Source organism: Chiroxiphia lanceolata, chromosome 3 (genome assembly GCF_009829145.1).
Source record: "Chiroxiphia lanceolata isolate bChiLan1 chromosome 3, bChiLan1.pri, whole genome shotgun sequence".
Lineage (NCBI taxonomy): Eukaryota > Metazoa > Chordata > Aves > Passeriformes > Pipridae > Chiroxiphia > Chiroxiphia lanceolata.
In genome coordinates, this window is record NC_045639.1 from 18,498,227 (window position 1) to 18,515,367 (window position 17,141).

Below are 17,141 nucleotides of genomic sequence, written 5' to 3' on the forward strand. Positions count from 1 at the left end.
CAGTAAAATACCTACTAAAATAACTGATACCCACTAACAAGATCAGTTGGCTAAGTTTATCTAAGAATCTGCAAAGACTCTCACCCATGTATGACACAGGAAAATAAAAATAACAAGCCAAATGTAAATATCCTTCTATGCAAATGTGAAAACTTTTGCAAATAAAGTGGGGTAGGCTGGATACTGAAATTAGGGAACTGATCTAACAAAAGATCAGAAGTGTTGTAGGAAGTGCCATCACGCTTGGGGAACACCAAGGATCAATGAGATACTCACAGAGGGTACCAATTATAAAGGACAGTAAAAGAAGATGACACTCTTAGAGAGGTGGTGCTATATAACAGCTTATCATCACTAGTCCAGTAAGTTAACTGTCAATTAATAATATAAAATATTTATGAACTGAAATGCTGGTTGTATACTGGAAGAACACAGGATTGAAAATACAGAAAAAGTAAAGGGAGACTTCTGTTATCCCTACACAGACTTATTAAATGTCATATTAAGGTATGGTACTGAGGTTCAGTGTTCATATACTGCAAACAACTGTTCTGCCTTGTACTATTCTCTTGACACACATTATTGATCACAGCTGAACCAGGATACTGCATTACAGCTGAACCTGCAATATGAGCCAGTTGATTGTTTACACACTCTCCCATTTTAGAGCTGTTCTGAAAAAACTCTGTAAAATTGTACACAGAAAACTGGACTTTACCCACATGAAAACAGTCCACGAAAAACTCAGTTTCCAAAAGTGCTTTAAAGAAACAAGTCCCAGCACAAACTTGTACAAACCAGAATCTGTGGTTGAGGCAGAGTCCCAGAATCCAGGTATCTACAGTAGCACAGGCAACATTGTTGCTCTACAATGCACAGGATTTTGACTGGGAATCTTTTACTTCTGTAGAACATGACGAATTACAAACTTACAGAAAAGTAGCAACACAGCTAACGGAAAGAGTGACAAAGGACCTGGCTAAGTCACTCTGAGAGTAACCAGTGCATTAGCCAGGGCTCTAGTGACGCTTTGTTTGTGATACGTGTAGAATTAAACACCTCCCTGCCACACCACTACACACTCCCAGCTACCGTCCTGTGCCGCTCCCCACCCCTCCTGCTTCACCCTTGGCCGACATTCCTCATTTTCCCACTTCCATAAGCAAAGGGAAGCGATGAAACGCGCACCCCGCCCCGCCGCCACGGGGACACGGAGTGCCCTCTTCCATCATGGCGGCGGCGATGTCTCGCTCTCCCGGCGCGCATGCGCAGGGCAGTTTCCCGCCCCCACCTTCACCGGTCATGGCGGCAGAGCCGCTCCATGTTCCTCAGGGCGCGGGTGCCCGCCGGGATCGCCCCGCCCATGCCGCACGCGCCTGCCGGGAATCGCCGGCGTGAGGAGGAGGTTCGGTCACTGCCCGCCCAGTCCGAGCTGACTCTCCGGGTTCGGCTTGGCCGGCGGATCTTGCCTCAGGAAGTGGGAGGTGCCTACTGGCCACTGCGGATGAGCTGAGGAGGTGCTGGTCTGCCCGCGCCGCCATGGACAGCTTCCTGGAGGAGGAGGAGGATGGGGAGGCCGTGGTGGGGAGGAGGAGGAGCCCCGCCGCCCCGGCGGGGAGCACCTTGCAGCCGCCCCTGCACCTGCCCTTCCTGCCGGTGCTCCTCCACCAGCCGGGTAAGGGCGGCGCTGGCGGCGTGAGTTCTTGTTGTGAGCTCCTTCCTGCTGCTTTGGGAAGGATGGCACCAAATTTCAGCTCCCGTTCTCCCAGTCGTCTGTTAGCGGGGAGAAAGAGATTCGAAAATAGCCTTAGTTGTTTTATGAGCCGGCAGCGTGCCCTTGCGGCCAGGTGATGTCCTGGGGTGCATTAGGAAGTGCAGGGAGGTGATCCTGCCCCTCCACTCGGCCCTGGTGAGGCACAGCTGCAGTGCTGTGTCCTATTTGGGGCTCCTCAGTACGAGAAAGACAAGGAGCTACTGGAGAGGGTTCAGCAGAGGACCACAAACATGATAAGGGGTCTGGAGCATCTCTTATGAGGGGAGACTGCAGGAGCTGGGCCTGTTTAGTCCGGAGAAGAGAAGACTGAGAGGGGATTACATTATTCCATATAATATCTCAAAGGCGGGTGCCAAGAGGACAGTGCCAGACTGTTTTCAGTGCTGCCCAGTGACAGGATGAGAAGCAGTGGCCATAAACTAAAACACAAGAAGTTCCACCTCAACATGAGGAAGAACTTTACATTGAGGGTGGCAGAGCACTGGAACAGGCTGCCCAGAGAGGTCATGGAGTCACCTTCTCTGGAGACATTCAAAACCCACCTGGGCGAGTTCCTGTGTCACCTGCGAGGGGTGGCCCTGCCTTGGTAAGGAGGGTTGGACTGCATGATCTCCAGAGGTCCCTTCCAATCCTAACAGTTCTGTGATTCTGTGATAACTCAAATGCTGGCTAAGTTAGGTAATTCCTTTGCCTCCTCCAGGTAGGAGGTGTCTTGGTGAACACTTCATGTGCCTTGCAGAAGGCTTTTATGGATGAGCATTGTTGTAGGGCCATGGCATGCAGCCGTGACTTTTAAACAGATGTGGGCATGAAGTGCTGGTTTCAACATAAGTTGACCCACTATTCATGTAAAGAGGCTAAATGGCCTCTTTTGTACTCAAAAGAGAATAATTATCTACATTTATCTTTGTGGGAATTGCTTAGCTTTGGCACTGAAAAAGCCTGTTTGTATACATGTATGTAAATCTTCAGCAGAGTGGGGTCACACACTTAGATGATGATTAATAAGTGAAGAGAGTTGTCCCTAAAATATCACAAATGTGCTCTGAAGCTGTCTAAGCACTGTGGGCTTCTAATTCTGGTGGGGAGTAGTGTGAAATAATTGGCTCGTCACTGTTTTAAGTGTCTGCAGCTGTGTGCTGTTTGTAGAAAATGCCATTTCATTTTATATTTTTGGCTTTTCCCATAGTTTTTTTTTTACTATGGACTTGTAGGTGTGTTTGTCTTCAAAACCACAGAGTTTAAGATCACTTTCTGTAGTGTCCAAGAAAGATCATATAAGAAAGATACTGAAATGGAGGGCACATTGTCATCTGAATAAGTGACAGTTGTGGGCTCAGTTGATCTTTTTGTTGTTTATTTGTTTGTTTAGCATCTTCCCATGAACACAAACTGAACTTCAAGAAGAGCAAGGAAGCGTGTCTAAGTTACATTCAGGATGCCATGCTACAAAAGCAGTGGAAAAGGGCTGCAGAGTTTCTGACCTACTATGTTGAGTCACTAGAGAAGGACTATTCCAGAGAACCCATCGGTCCATCAGAGGTAAGTCCATGTCCATTATCTGGGTTCTTTTGCAGTTGCAAAAATACTTGCAAGCAGCATCTATGACACTTCAGGACCAACATTTGCCTTAATTAATTAATCACAGGTTTGATTTTTTTTTTTAAATTAAAAAAAAAAAAGAATTGCAGGTAAGACCTGAAAAATTACTCAACTTTCATAAATTAGACTAGAAAATAAAGACGTTGAAGCTTCTAAAAGCAAATGAGCAACTGTTCAGATGTTGATGTAGAAACTCTTGAGTGGCAAGCTGCAGGAAGTACACCAGACCTCCTCACTAAGTGCTCAAGGCAAATGCTGTCCAATTACTCACCAAAAGCCTGCCCCTGCACAGACATGTCTCTGCTGAGGGTTTAACCCATTTTGCTAGAGCTTGATTCTGCTGAGATCTCACTTTCAGGGGTGCTGAGAACCTGCAGTGTTTTTCCTGGCAGGGTGCTCAGCAGTCCTGAAAAGTTCTTTGGGCTTGCAGGCTGGTTTTGTGGGGTTGTGTTGGGTTTAGTGTGGGGGTTTTTGTTTGTTTTGGTGTTGGTTGTTTTTTTTTAACACAAATTCTCAGCACAAGAGGTGAAAACTTGGCTTGGTATAAATTAATTCCATCAGGAGCGTATCTATGAAAAGTCAGCTTAAAGTAGTCTTCTAAAAAGGAAAAGCAGTGAGTGTGTTTGCCTCTGGCACAGGCATCAGTCAGAATCTGTTTAAAAGTCAGTGGCTTATTTAGGTCGTTACTGGCTCTTCCAGTACTTGCAAAACTCCTCACAGGTACTGAGATGGAAGCAAGTGGAAGGAAAGGGATCAGAGCTTTTAAATAAATGGAATACTTGAATATTGCTAACTTGCAGACCTTTAAAACAGGTGCATGTAGATGGGAAGTTACATCTAATTGGAAACAATTTTTATTACTAAGTTCAAAGAACTGTGTATACCTTCTGTCTCAGTGGGATCATATCAAAGGAGAACATAATTTTTCAGTGATAGGAGGGAGGAACCTTCCAACAATGCAGTTTCCATAACCTTTGCTGGAGTGCTGCATTTATAATGAGTAATTATGAAGCATGCACTGAATGACTGTAAAAGTCTTACAAGATGAATATGTAAGTTATTATAGCAGTAGATACTACTTAGAATACTTAGTGTTATTTTTTTATTCACGATTCAACTGTACATTTTTTTTATGTGCTCCAGTAACTAAGTTTGATAAGACTGTATATATGGTGACTGTTGCCATTTTTGTACTAAGGTTGTTTTTGAATCTCTTGCTCCCTATCCATAGATGATTTGGAGAATAGGAACTGAAATTTTGTGCCATCATTCCCATAGCAGCACGAAAGAGTTCAACTGTTTCATGGAACAGATGAAAACTTTAGGAGTAAAAAGGTATTTGAAGGTGAGTATACTTAAAGCAGTCTTGATGATTTTCCACATTTACCTGAACACTTATTGAATATTAGCTTCTGAGTCTCTCTTTTGAAATATATTACTGACATTAACGTCAAAAGAAGAAAAAGACAATACATTTGAGTTAACAATTGTATGATATTTTAATGTTATTTTATACCTAACCTTATCTCATTTGGCCTATATGTTTGATCACAAATGCATATTGTCAGTTCTTATAAGTGCCTAAACCCTTTAATTAAGCTCTTAATTTGAATTTGAAACAGTTAAATTGGTTTTCATGCATACCTCAATGACATCTAATTACACGTTAACACCTGCCAAGTTTTGTTTCCAGTCCTTAATTTGACCACTGTGCTCCTGACTGAACAGTTGTACTTAAATGTTGCCATCGTTACCATCTTGCTTTTTGAGTAGCTAATCTGACTATAAAACAGCACACTGTGCACATCTGTGTCACTGAGCTGTAGGGTTTTTTCCTGGGGTGGCTCATTCAAACCTATACTGTTTTGGTTTCCTTGGCCGTTTCTTACTTGGGATGGTGCTTCTGTCTTTCATTCTGTTGTTGAAGGTCTTCAAAGGAAGCTGTGTACAGGAGTTTGCTAGAGTTAAGTGGAGGTTTAGGCTTTGATCCAGTACCTAATCAACATGATAGGGTGGTAGGATATCCCTCTTTCAGGTGCTCTGCAGTTGGGTAGACAAATGAAAAATCAGCAAATGCAACCCAACTGGGTTTCCTCACGTCATTTCTAGATCTGAAACAGGTACAGCACTTGTTAAAGATGAGCAGGTTTTTGAGACAACTGCTTTCTGCTGCCTTGATAAGTAGCACTGAGTGTCTGCCACCTGATGGGTGGCTTTCTGCCCCACAGATTTCAAGTGCTTCAGCCCTTTTCCTGAGAAGGTATTGCTGGGAAGTGAAAAGACTGAAGCTTTTGAAACCTGTGGGACAGAAAGTATCTTTCAACGTCAGATATGCTTTTAATTACTAATGTTTCTCCAGCATCTTCAGACAGAAAGAAATATATAGGTTCTTGGCTTATCTCCCTCCCCACAGTGACACTTGTAATCTCCCATTCTTTCCTTTTTCTCCAAAATTCTTTGTAAAGATACTTTTTGGATAAAAGAATATTTAAATTTCTAATTAAAATACTTTATTAACTGTGTTGGCAGTATTTTTTGTGCATGTCAGGAAGTCTGTTTTGCTACACACGTGTGTGTAGAACTTTGCTGTATTGCTGAAAATCTCTCAGTTGGAGGTGTGAAATGCTATGGTTTGGACTGTTTGAATTGCAGGTCTGCTTGGAGCATGTCTTTCATCTCCTTTGTAATGGGCAAATTGATGAAGCTTACCAAAACCTGTCCCTGGCAGAAAGCTGGAGGTTTGGAGAACAAACAGCCCTTCAGGATAAAGAAATGAAACTGATTCAGGCTTACAGGGGACTGTTGGACTACTATAGCTGGTCTAAGCAGAAGAATGTTCTGTTGGAGCATGGTAAGTGTTTTTTGGATTGAGGTGCAAACTTCAACAAGCTGGCTTGTGGAGACACCATGGTTTGCAGTGATGCCTTTTCTTTTACCAGACTTCAACATTTGATGGTATGGCTGATACATAATTCTGTATCAGCAGTGATGGTGGTGCCAGAATGGCACACTGACCCACAGCTTTCTGAAGTGCCCTGGATGGCTGTTCCGAAACTTTTTTGTCCCCCTGAATCACATTTCTTGTATCCAGCCAGCGTGAAATAGAACCAAATAATGTCAAAGGAATATTCACTTAAAGCAGTGGGTTAATAGGTGTGTAACTGCTTGATTGCTGCTCAAATTTTGACTGATAGCAAAGCCCTGAAAACTTGTGTTTGAACTTCTGTTTATTTAAAGATACCTAAGTTGCTACAAGTGTGTCACATCTAATTCTGCATATACCTATGTTATCAGTTAGATTAAGATCTAATCTAACTGATAACACTTTCTGTGAAACTTGTTTCTGTGAAAACTAAGTGTTGGATTTGGTTAATGGACCTTGTGCTGGTAGCATCTTCGAGTCTTGGAGTACTGCTCATCGTGCTCCATAAGCTGAAATTGCAGGATAATAAATTTGATTGAAGAGCAGTGAAAATTTCTTGTTTCATTCCTGAGAAAACTGAGGCATCTTTTCTTAGAAGCTCTTTGCCTGGAGTACCTGTTTAGCAAAATGTGTTCGTCTCAGGTGCACCGCCTCTTCAAGGTCTTCATTTGCTTGGCAGAGCTAACTTTGTGTTATCCTTTGGTGTTTTGGTAGGTCTGGATGGATTTGCAGACCTGTCTGTTGAACAGGAAATGCACAGCTGCTTTCGGAAGGCAGCGGTGAACTTAAAGGAGATTATTAAAATACCTGGAGTCTGGGATCTCTTTGTGAAATGCTATGTGGACGTAAGGGCATGTTTCACACATGTATTTCTTTTGTCTGATTTTCATTAAGATGCCTGTCTGCAGCTTTTTTATGTGTGTGTGGGTGAAAACAAAATATTTTAAAAGCACTGCATTTGTATGTGTATGTCACTGGCTTTGCTACAGAGCACAGTTTACTCTTGGTAGAACTGCAGAGCCTGCACAGAGTACAAAAAGGACTTTATCTGTGCATTGTCAAGAGAAAGAAATAGACAAACAGCTTGCATATTTTTTTTTTCATGGTGCTACAGAAATTGGAGCATAGTTGCTTTTGTTTGAATTCTTGAAAACAAGTTCTCTGTTTTTTGGCAGGGCAGTGTTTTTTCTGGATACTTTAAAGGTTAGAGGTGCCAAGCATGCAGCCCCTCTATGTTTTGTTTTGGGTTTTTTAAATATCTGCTTAGAATTTGTAATTAAGAAATAAGGTTAACCTTAAAATCTCTTTGGAATTATTTACTCTTTGTCAGTGCTGATAAGCTCTGACTTCTCTAAGCACATCTTAGGGAATTTTCCTTGATGCTGGCATCCGCCAAGTTCTCTCTTTAAAGACATGACAGGCTCTTTTTCCAGAGAGCAAGTGCTGGTAATTCTTTGACAATTAAGTGTTAAGGAATTTTCTCATGTAGTAGCTTCTATGTATGAACTTTTGTCTCTCTGTCATGAGAGTAGCCAGTAAAATGAAAATACACTGTTCTTAGTCTTACCTAATATGCTGCACTCTTAGCTACAGATCATGCTATTGGATAGTTTTGTGGTAGTCCAAAATTAGTTGTAGGAGTTTGATTACATATATCTGGCAAACTAATGACAGGCTTAACTTCTCCTAGCTGTTGGAATTCTATGGAGACCATAATGAAGCCCGCCAGGTATTGAATGAATATACCTACAACTCAAAGTTTCCTGCCAATCCCAATGCTCATGTCTACCTCTACCAATTCCTGAAGAGACAGGGTGAATCAAAGAAATCAGTCATCTCTGCACTGAAGGTATGTGTTCCATGGGAGATACAGTCTGTGTCATTCATGTTGAGTGGTGGTCTGACACTTTGGTTCCCTTGAACTCTGTAACATTATTTAGCCTGTTGTATTCTTTGTGGGAAGCAGAGGGTTAGAGGGAAGTTACAGGAGGGAGAAGTATCCTTTACTGTCTTTGAATTCCAGTTCTTGCTTTGCCTTTAACTGATACATCATATCACTTTTTAAAGTCAGTGTGCAAGCTCAGAGAACAGATTTACATGGTCCTACAAGTCTGTATCAGCAGTCTTGTACATAACAAGCATTGATTTCTGTTAAAGTTTGACCTTCACAATATTGTAGAAATTATTAGATGCTTGCTCTTTCACATATTGATCCTGTCTAGCAGTTAGTTTCTCTGCTTGTTTTTAATGAGTTGTGCATTAAAGCTTAAAATAAAAGTTAGTGTCTGCTGGTTGTTGGCAGGCAAGACCTTGCTTGACTAAGCTTTTGTACAGTTGTTCTTAAATGTCTGCTTTCCTTACCCTCACTCCTTGATCTTCGTACTGCTTGCAAACAATGTTTTGCAGTCTGTGTTGCCACTTGATGGCACTAATGTGCTTTCGTTAGTGCAGGTGGTGTTTAAAAATATCTTTATAAAGTTAGGCTTTCAAACTGCAGGGTATATGTATACAATTCCACCTTCTCAGGGCTTTTTAGCAGTGGCTTTAGACACTAGCCTCTTATAAAGTAGTGATGAATCAAAGAACTGGTTTGATAGGTCCAGAAACTTATCCAGTGCACAGAGCAGTGGACAGGGCAGCTAGGACTGGCCTGGGAAGAAAATGACATTGCCTTCTGGATTTTGGCTTCAATCTATATTGTATTTGCCTCATGCAGTGTTTTTTTGGCAGCTATCAAAGTATTTCATTGATTGTGTCTCAGAGTAGTGTCACAGATGTGCAAAATGGACCCAGGCACTCGTTCTTTACACCAAGGCAGTAGTGGCGGTTTGAGCCACCACAAAAATCCAAAATCCAATTTCCAGGCTTTCCCCACCCCTTCCCACAATTTTATCTCAACAACGAAGAGAAACTTTCAGGCAAGAGGCTTCTATAGGGGAAAGGGGAAGTATATATACATTTATTCTACACAATAAATACTGTACAAGCTAAAAGCAACTATATATATAATATTATACAGTTCTATCAGTCCTTTTAAGCTTCTCCTTCAATTCAGTTCAGGAAAAGCCCTTCAGGTACCCAGTCTCTCTCTCATAGATTGCTTAATTTTCTGAATTAGTCACCTAAAATTCTGAAGCCTGTGCTTCTCTTGATCAGGTAGAAGTGTTCAAAAGTTTTCACATGAAAATAATGTGTCTGGGTTTTGCCTTTTAATTTTCAGATCTTGCATGATATTGTTCCGTCTCATGAACTTATGATAGATTTTAATACCATGCTTCAAAAATCAAGTAAGTCTACCTTTTCTCTTTTCTGCTTTTTAAAGTAATTTTGTTTGTTAAGAAAAAAACCAAAAAAACAACCCGAATTCCAGCTTTCCAATCACAGAAACCTTTAAGTTGAATGTGTGAGTAGGCATTTACAAACTTCTGTAAACAAATGCCTTTCTCATTTTAAAGGCTGATCAAAGCAAACTGTTGTAAGGCACAGCCAGAATCTCAAAAATAATTTAAATTTTTTTTTTCAGGTACTCTACTCTGAATTCCAGGGCCTCCGCTCCCTTTTGAGGATCTCTGATTTATTTATTTATTCTTTTTGTTCTAGAGGAATTGAGATGGATCTGTTATTTAGTTCATTGTTATTGATTAACCAAGAGAGCTTTATCTTAGAGAGTTGGTAGGCAAGTCTTCCAATCTGGAGACTTTTTTCCATGCTGATCAGTTGTATTCCAAGTTGTCTGCCTTATTGTGATCTGGTATGTCCCAGCAGGTCAACAGATTTGTGAAATGCCCCTGAATGAAGATTGTTCTCCCTTCTAATATGATAGGACTGAATGGCTTTAAACTGACAGAGGGTATGTTTAGAAGAGATTTGAGGAAGAAATTCTTGACTGTGAGGGTGGTGAGGCACTGGAACAGGTTGCACAGAGCAGATGCCCCATCCCTGGAAGTGTTCAAGGCCAGGTTGGATGGGGCTTTGAGCAACCTGGTCTAGTGGAATGTGTCTCCACCCAAGGCAGGGGGTTTCAAACTAGATGATTTTTAAAGTCTCTTCCAACCCAAACTATTCTGTGTTTCTTCATTGGAAGGAGGTAAAAAAGACTGTGTGGCTGGAACCTCCCTTTTTCTGTTCATTTGTGATACATTTGCCAACTTTTCGTAACTAATGAATACAACCTGATTTTTTGAAGACATTTATACAGGTAAACATAACTTTTTCCTCATTTACCTGCTGTCATAGGTCAGGTGTCGTTTTAAGAACTCTGGTGACACCTAACAAATGATGGCAAATGTCCATTTCAGTCCTTTTGGTCTCAGGTTTGATTTTTTTGGTGGCATCTCGGGATTTGAAGTATTCCAGAGACCCTGTGTTCCCTTCCTATGGGAAGAATGTATTGAGCAGAGGTGCCAGTTGGAGGCACTGATTAGTGAGCTAATTGGAAAAAGCAAGGCAGTATGTGATGAGTGGGTGTTGTATGTGTTCCTCTTGAGTCAGCAGTGTTTGAGCAGGATGGGAGTAGGGACAGAGTGTCTCTGGTGTGAGTTGTTTTCTAGGGACAGGAAGTATTCCTTAACTTCATCTCTTGGAAGCAGCAGAAGGCAATGGGGGGCACCCTCAGTAATGGGGACAGTAGCAGCATTTGGGGAGGCAGGATAGAGATCTGTATTTCACTTGTTGCTTACTAATGAGTTCATCTTGGTCTAAGTAAGTCATTAATCAGCTTAACTTTTTTTCAGAGAAAAGAAAAAAACGTCGATTGGGGCTAGAAGTTATTTTTGCGGCCCTGGATTATGCTGGCTGGAAAGAAAATGTAAAAGCATGGAGCTGCTTGGCAAGGCAGGTGAAACAAATTGTAATGTAAGTATCTCTGATGCAATGTGCTAAAAACAAATGTATCAAGTCTCTGCCTTTGGCAATTGGCAAAGTGTCCCTGTGTAGCCTTTCTCTTCCTGCTGGTGAAGGGAAGAGTTGCCTGGCCTACTCTGAGTTCTGTGGCACTGCTTGACTGCAGTGTGCTCTTGTTGGGAGGGAAGAAAAAAGTATTGAGAAGAATTCAAAATTTCCAGTACTGCATTTCCTGAAAAAAGCTGTGGTGTTTGTTTTTGTTTTGTTTTGTTTTTTTAACAGGTTACATATTTATGCAGAAAGAGTTATTCAGATGTTGGGGGAGCATTTGCTGCCCATCACTAATTGCCCTCTTTCGGAGCAGGAAAGCTGTTGGTTGTTCAGTTCTGTTCTTACATGTGCATTGTTGGAAGCTGTTTTGAGAACTGCTGGGCTGCACCAGGGCTGGTGCTGTGCAGATTGGTGGGTTGTGTGATGGTGGTAACTGTTACAGGGTGCAGCTGGTGGGTGTATTGTTAAAATCTGAGCCAATGTGCCTGGGGATTGATGTCCTTTCCAACTCTGACAGACATGGCCTCTGATTTCAGAAGAAGCCATCTCTGACAATCTGCACCCAGAAGGCCTCCAATGTCAAGGCTTTATTTTACCCAACAAACAGGCTGTTGTGTGTTTCAAGCCCTAAATATTTCCGGTAAATTAATTTGGCACCGAATTTGACCCATTCTACTGCTTTATTGCCACCTCTACCTACACAGCATCTGCTGTTAAGACCAGAAGCTAGTGGATTAGAGCTAGGAGTGTTGTTGCATACTCTAACTTTACCTTCATTTTTGTTTTTGAATGCACAACTTCAGAGTATCTTGAAATATACTGGCCATCTTGGTCATTTTATGGGAATGTCGCTTCCCTGTTGCAGATGGTTTTATAGAATCCTAGAATAGTTTGGGAAGGGACCTTAAAGACAATCTAGTTCCAACCCCCCTGCCATGGACAGGGACACCTTCCACTAGACCAGGTTGCTCAAGCCCCGTCCAACCTGGCCTTGAACACTTCCAGGGATGGGGCATCCACAGCTTCTCTGTGCAACATGTTCCAGTGCCTCACCACCCTCAGAGTGAAGAATTTCTCCTAATATCTGATCTAAACCTGTCCTCTCTCAGTTTGAAGCTATTCCTTCTTGTCCTGTCACTACAGGCCCTTGGAAAAACCTTTCCAGCTTCCTTGTAGGCTCCCTTGAGGGACTGGAAAGAGTTTTTGCTTCTGAAATGCTCGGTTTAGAGTTGGACTTGATGATCCTTGTGGGTCCCTTCCAACTCAGCATATTTTGTGATTCTTTTTAAGGGTGTTATTGCATAACAGTAATAACTGTTTGGGATAAGTTAGTCTCTGAGTATGCCTAGAGTAACATAAACCTTTCCTAAAAACAAACCAACCCCTTCATACTACCAATTTGTTGACAAACTTGAAGAAACTTCCATATTACTATTGACAAACTGGCATGAAAGTCAAAAGGCTTGCTTCATTTCACACCATAATTTGTGTTATTGCAAAATCTAAATAAGACTGCTGAAGTCTTATTTATACTGCCTCCTGCCTCAACGAGTGTTGCCAGGGATTTAAAAAAATAGCTTATTTCTGTTTAGATTAGTGTTTCAGTCTGAGTATAAAGTCGGTGTGTCTATGTTAGCAATTTAGGAGTCTTGTAGCAAGCTGGTTATAAGTGTCAGTGTCTCCTAATAATCTTTTCATCACAATTTAAGCTTTTATGTAACTTGTTTAACCTTTTTCCAGCTCTGAGAAGCATCTTGACTGGATCAAGCAAGAGTGGAACTCCAGGAAGGACTGGTGGCCAGCCTTCCATTTTAGCCGGTACTTGGCGAAAAGGAACTGGCAGGAAAATAAAAACCTTTCATATGAAAAAGCTCTGGTGGCTGGAATTTTACTGGGAAAGGGTAATACTACATGTTTTTTCCTTTTCACTACATAGAACAGAAATACTGTCTAGTTCTAGCTCTAATAAGATGGGATGCAGCTGTTCTGCTCCTTGGAAGAAATACAATTTCTTCCGTCTAGGAAATATCCTTGTCTTTGGAGCTAAACATGAAAGATGTTTAAATTGGTTTGATATTTAACAATGAGGCATATTTTGCATAACTTGTCTTATCCTGGTTTAGAATTCTGTTTTATCTGGCCCTGTTGAGCAGTCACAATACTATTTATCTTGTTTAACCTTCAAACCACAACTTCACAAATGCACAACACACTCCGGAGGGAATGTTGTGAGGACAGAGGAGAGTTTGCTTGCTGGCTGCCAGCCTAGGCAGTGTCTCAGCAAATGCTGGGGAGCAGCTGGACATTAAGGACCATGGGGGTGTTGTAGTGCAGGAAAGAGGAGGACAGAGGGTCTTGAGTGAAAACCATCAGCAGTTTGGTACGAAGATGAAGATCTTTACCTCTTCAGTAGCATTGTTTGGAATGCTGCCAAAACCAAGTGGAGGATCAGGCCAAGAATCAGCTGCTAAATTGAGAATGGGAATATGGCATGGAGACCATGGCTCATACACTGGTTTGGACTTCTGATTGTCAACTTGTTTGTTGTCTGTAACTTTGTTTCTATAACTTTCTGTTCTGGACTTAGTAAAACAATTTCTCATAATGAAAGTTGGGTTTTTGTTTGTTTGTTTGTTTGTTTTTGCTTTCAGTAGTACGTTATCAAATGTCTTGCAGCTTTTATTTCCAGCTGGCTAAAAAGGTTGTTCCAGTTCTGATTTTCTTGAATGAAGTTTTAGTGCTTATTGGTGTCTTATTGGTGTCAATGTGAGCCTCTATTTTCCTTATCCAGCATAATAAGTTAATGTATGATATCAATGCTGCTTTACACCCTTGAAATTTCGCTTTGTGATTTATTTGCAGAGCAAAAATTAAAGAAAAAAATATTTTGCAAGACAGCATAATTTATATACATGTAATGTTTTCTGGGTTAAGTGAGGATAGAGTATTTATCACTACACTTATGTCTCTAATGTGCATGTCTTGGATTTTAATACCTTGAAGTACTGGAAAATTTCTTAGGTGTTTGCATATGATTTAAACAATGAGAGCATTTTGTATTTGCTTGTGTCATGGTATAACTTACAGTTTGTTTGTTTTTTCCCTAGACTGCAAGTACTTTAAATATGTATCACACCAAGGCTGCAAAGCTCAGGTGAAAAGGTTCCGGATTCTGAAGAAATTTGTGAACAGGCACAATCCTGTCTACCTGAGAATATCTGGTCTTTCTGATTCTTCTGTACAACCTTGATTAGAAGGCATCCTTAAGGTTCTTGTACTTTTTCCTCTCTGTAAAACTGACTTCTGGGTTGGTGCTACTCTAAAACTTCTGGGCAGAACCTGTCGACTCAGTACTAGACTTTTTTATATACTTCTGTAAAACCTCTTTGGTTTGTATTTATTTTATAATAAAACAAATATAAATCAAGTGATGAAGTTGAAGAATTTCTTTAATGTTAGTCCCATATTTCTGTGTGAAATGCAAACAGCATTGATTTCAAATACAGCTTGAAAATTACTTAGTCACTATGGTTTGGAATCTCTGTTTCACTAGTATTGCAAGGTTGAGCCTCCTCATGTCTAGATGCATAGATGGTGGAAAGTAGTTCAAACTCCATTCAGGACTAGCAGTGGCATTCATAACAGGTGACATGTCTTAACCCAAGAACAGTACTTGACACACTGTCAAAACGTGTTTTCAACCTGTAAAGGTTACGTGGCTTCTGCTTATAACTGATCATTTCCTGAAATAGGGAAAATGGAGAGGCATCAGTCACTTTTTATAGCACTGTATATTGAGAGGAATTATTGATTGTGAAGATCTACTGCGGCTTGTTCAAACAGATGATGCAGTTTTTCCATATGTCATACTTAGGGGCTGTCCAGTTCAGGGATTGTTTTCACACTGGTGGTAGGAAGGAGTGAAAGGTTGCTGTAGCTGCGTGACCACACTGCTTTGAAAGAGCAGAGGCACAGAAATACTGAAAACTCTACTTGGTGGAAGAAACTTTCTAGAATTTTTTTTTTTTTGCAGTCTTGCCTATGAGTTGAAATGTGCAGTGTTACTGTGCTTGGAAAGCACACCTTCATGTGTTGTTACAAACTATCATTCCAGCTTGCTTGAAAACAACAACAAAATGCTTTCCAAGTACTACTTCTGTTGTAATGAGAGATCTGTAGAATTCTGGAGGATGAACTGCTGGAACCCACCTTGGGAATGAAACAAAGATGTCTTTAGTAGCAGAGTAGTTTATGGGTAAGTACACCTGTGCTTTTAAAAACTCAGTGTTTCTCTGGAATTTTGGCCTGGATTAATATGGGTGGTGTGAGATGTACCTTAAGACAGTGTTTCTAGTGTTGAGAGCTACTTGCTCTAACTGTTTTGTTAAAAAAAGACAATTACTCATCATTCCCAACCTGCGTGCTCGTTTCGTTCTGACTCCCAAGCAATGCTGTTGCCTGGCTTTGTAATAGTCAGGGGGTTTTGTTGGAGATCTTCAGCTGGGTTTTGACTATTTTAATTTAGATTGTGAAGTTTCAAAATGTTCTTCCCTGACATCTCGTAAGGTACCCCGCAGCCCTGGGAAGCGACTCCCCCATTAGCTGAGAGAAGTGGTCCAGGTTGTTGCTCCCAGTGACTCATCTTGATGGGTTTCATGCCTGGGCAGTGGGACTAAAGCTGTCCTGGGAGAGCCCCGGGAGGCAACCAGGCAGAGTGTCCCTTCCCTTGAGTCCCTAATTTGGCTTCCTACCTACCATTGTGCTCCTCTGCTCCTCTGGACTTGCAAAGACAGGCCTTTGATGGGCTGGTGACTCTCCTGTGATGGTCCTGGGAGCATCGCAACAGGGTGTTATTTGGGCTTCCCCCTTCCACTGTCTGTGCTCCTTTGGGGGCATGTGGAGGAGCTTTTGTTGAGGAAGAAATATGAAACAAAGCATCAGATATTGGGGTGAAGGTAAGGACAGCAAGAGGACAAAAAGGAGCTTGATGTCTTTGAAAAATCTGTTAATCCACTGAGCTTCCAGCTTTCTCCTGTGATCTCTGGAAACAGGACTGCTGCTGGGGATCATGTCCTCTCCTGGTGGCAGAACTACTGTCTTAAAGTCAGCAAGTAGAAGAGCAGCACAGGCACAGATTTTGTGTAATTATCTTGAGCATTGCTCTTGTCCTGCAAAAAACTTGCTGTTTCTTGACACTGTAGTACTTCCATGTGAGACAAATCTACGGATCACAAGTCCTCAGTGAAATTTCTGTGCAAGTTATTCAGTGCATACTGTGTTTTTAGGCCTGTGTGTTGTACTTCGAAGTTGGTGAATCCTAGGGGATTGGAATGATCTGCTTTGGCTCTGAATTCTGTGCTCTAAGTTTGATTTTCCTGTCAATTGCCTTCCCCATCCCGTGTGCAAAGCTTCTGTTAGGATTTATTTTTCTTTCCATGAAAGCAATATCACATCCTTTCTTTGCTGTTCTCCTTTGTGCTGAGTCAAGGAACTTTTTCAGGGAATCAACATTTTCTGCACAGACTCAGTGTCTGTTGTCCTTCTGTTATTCCACCTCTTGCCCTGGTATTTTTCATATTAAAACCTAACATAATGATAACACAAAATTACACATCAGCTCTACCTCTTCTGCCTTCCCTGTTGTTCCATCTGTTGTTTTGATGCTCCTGCTTGCACTTTCCTATTAGGTCTTTACTAAAGTTTAAGACAAGCCAGGTAATGAAATGTCAGCTGCTTTTTAAAGCATGTTGATTGTGTGTATTCTTACTGCCTTTCTTTTCCCAAGCAGGTTCTCTGTATTCTGAGCAGCTGTCCCATTCTGGACACCAAAGTAATGCCTTAATTTCAGTGATTGTCTGCAATGTACGAGAGCAATAACCGAGATAAGCTGATACTTCAGCAGATATAAAGAGTTGGATTTAAAAAGCTTTATCTCCTGACAGTGCTGAA

General features: G+C 41.4%; 1 protein-coding gene across 1 annotated transcript; it reads left to right on the plus strand.

The window, feature by feature from the left end:
* The first annotated feature begins 1,335 nt into the window (after window positions 1–1,335).
* Window positions 1,336–14,609, plus strand: TAF1A (TATA-box binding protein associated factor, RNA polymerase I subunit A). Its single transcript, XM_032684213.1, has 10 exons — window positions 1,336–1,675; window positions 3,147–3,316; window positions 4,608–4,721; window positions 6,029–6,227; window positions 7,014–7,144; window positions 7,990–8,148; window positions 9,520–9,586; window positions 11,033–11,153; window positions 12,933–13,093; window positions 14,300–14,609. The coding sequence occupies exons 1-10, from the start codon at window positions 1,540–1,542 to the stop codon at window positions 14,440–14,442; spliced, it is 1,401 nt and encodes a 466-aa protein (XP_032540104.1). The 5' UTR covers window positions 1,336–1,539; the 3' UTR covers window positions 14,443–14,609.
* The last annotated feature ends 2,532 nt before the right edge of the window (window positions 14,610–17,141 follow it).

Bases quoted from the DNA above. Each gene is read 5' to 3' on its own strand.
- TAF1A (XM_032684213.1), top strand. From the start codon at position 1,540: ATGGACAGCTTCCTGGAGGAGGAGGAGGATGGGGAGGCCGTGGTGGGG. The intron at 3,317-4,607 runs GTAAGTCCATGT...CCCTATCCATAG, and splicing joins AACCCATCGGTCCATCAGAG to ATGATTTGGAGAATAGGAAC. The intron at 8,149-9,519 runs GTATGTGTTCCA...TTTAATTTTCAG, and splicing joins CAGTCATCTCTGCACTGAAG to ATCTTGCATGATATTGTTCC.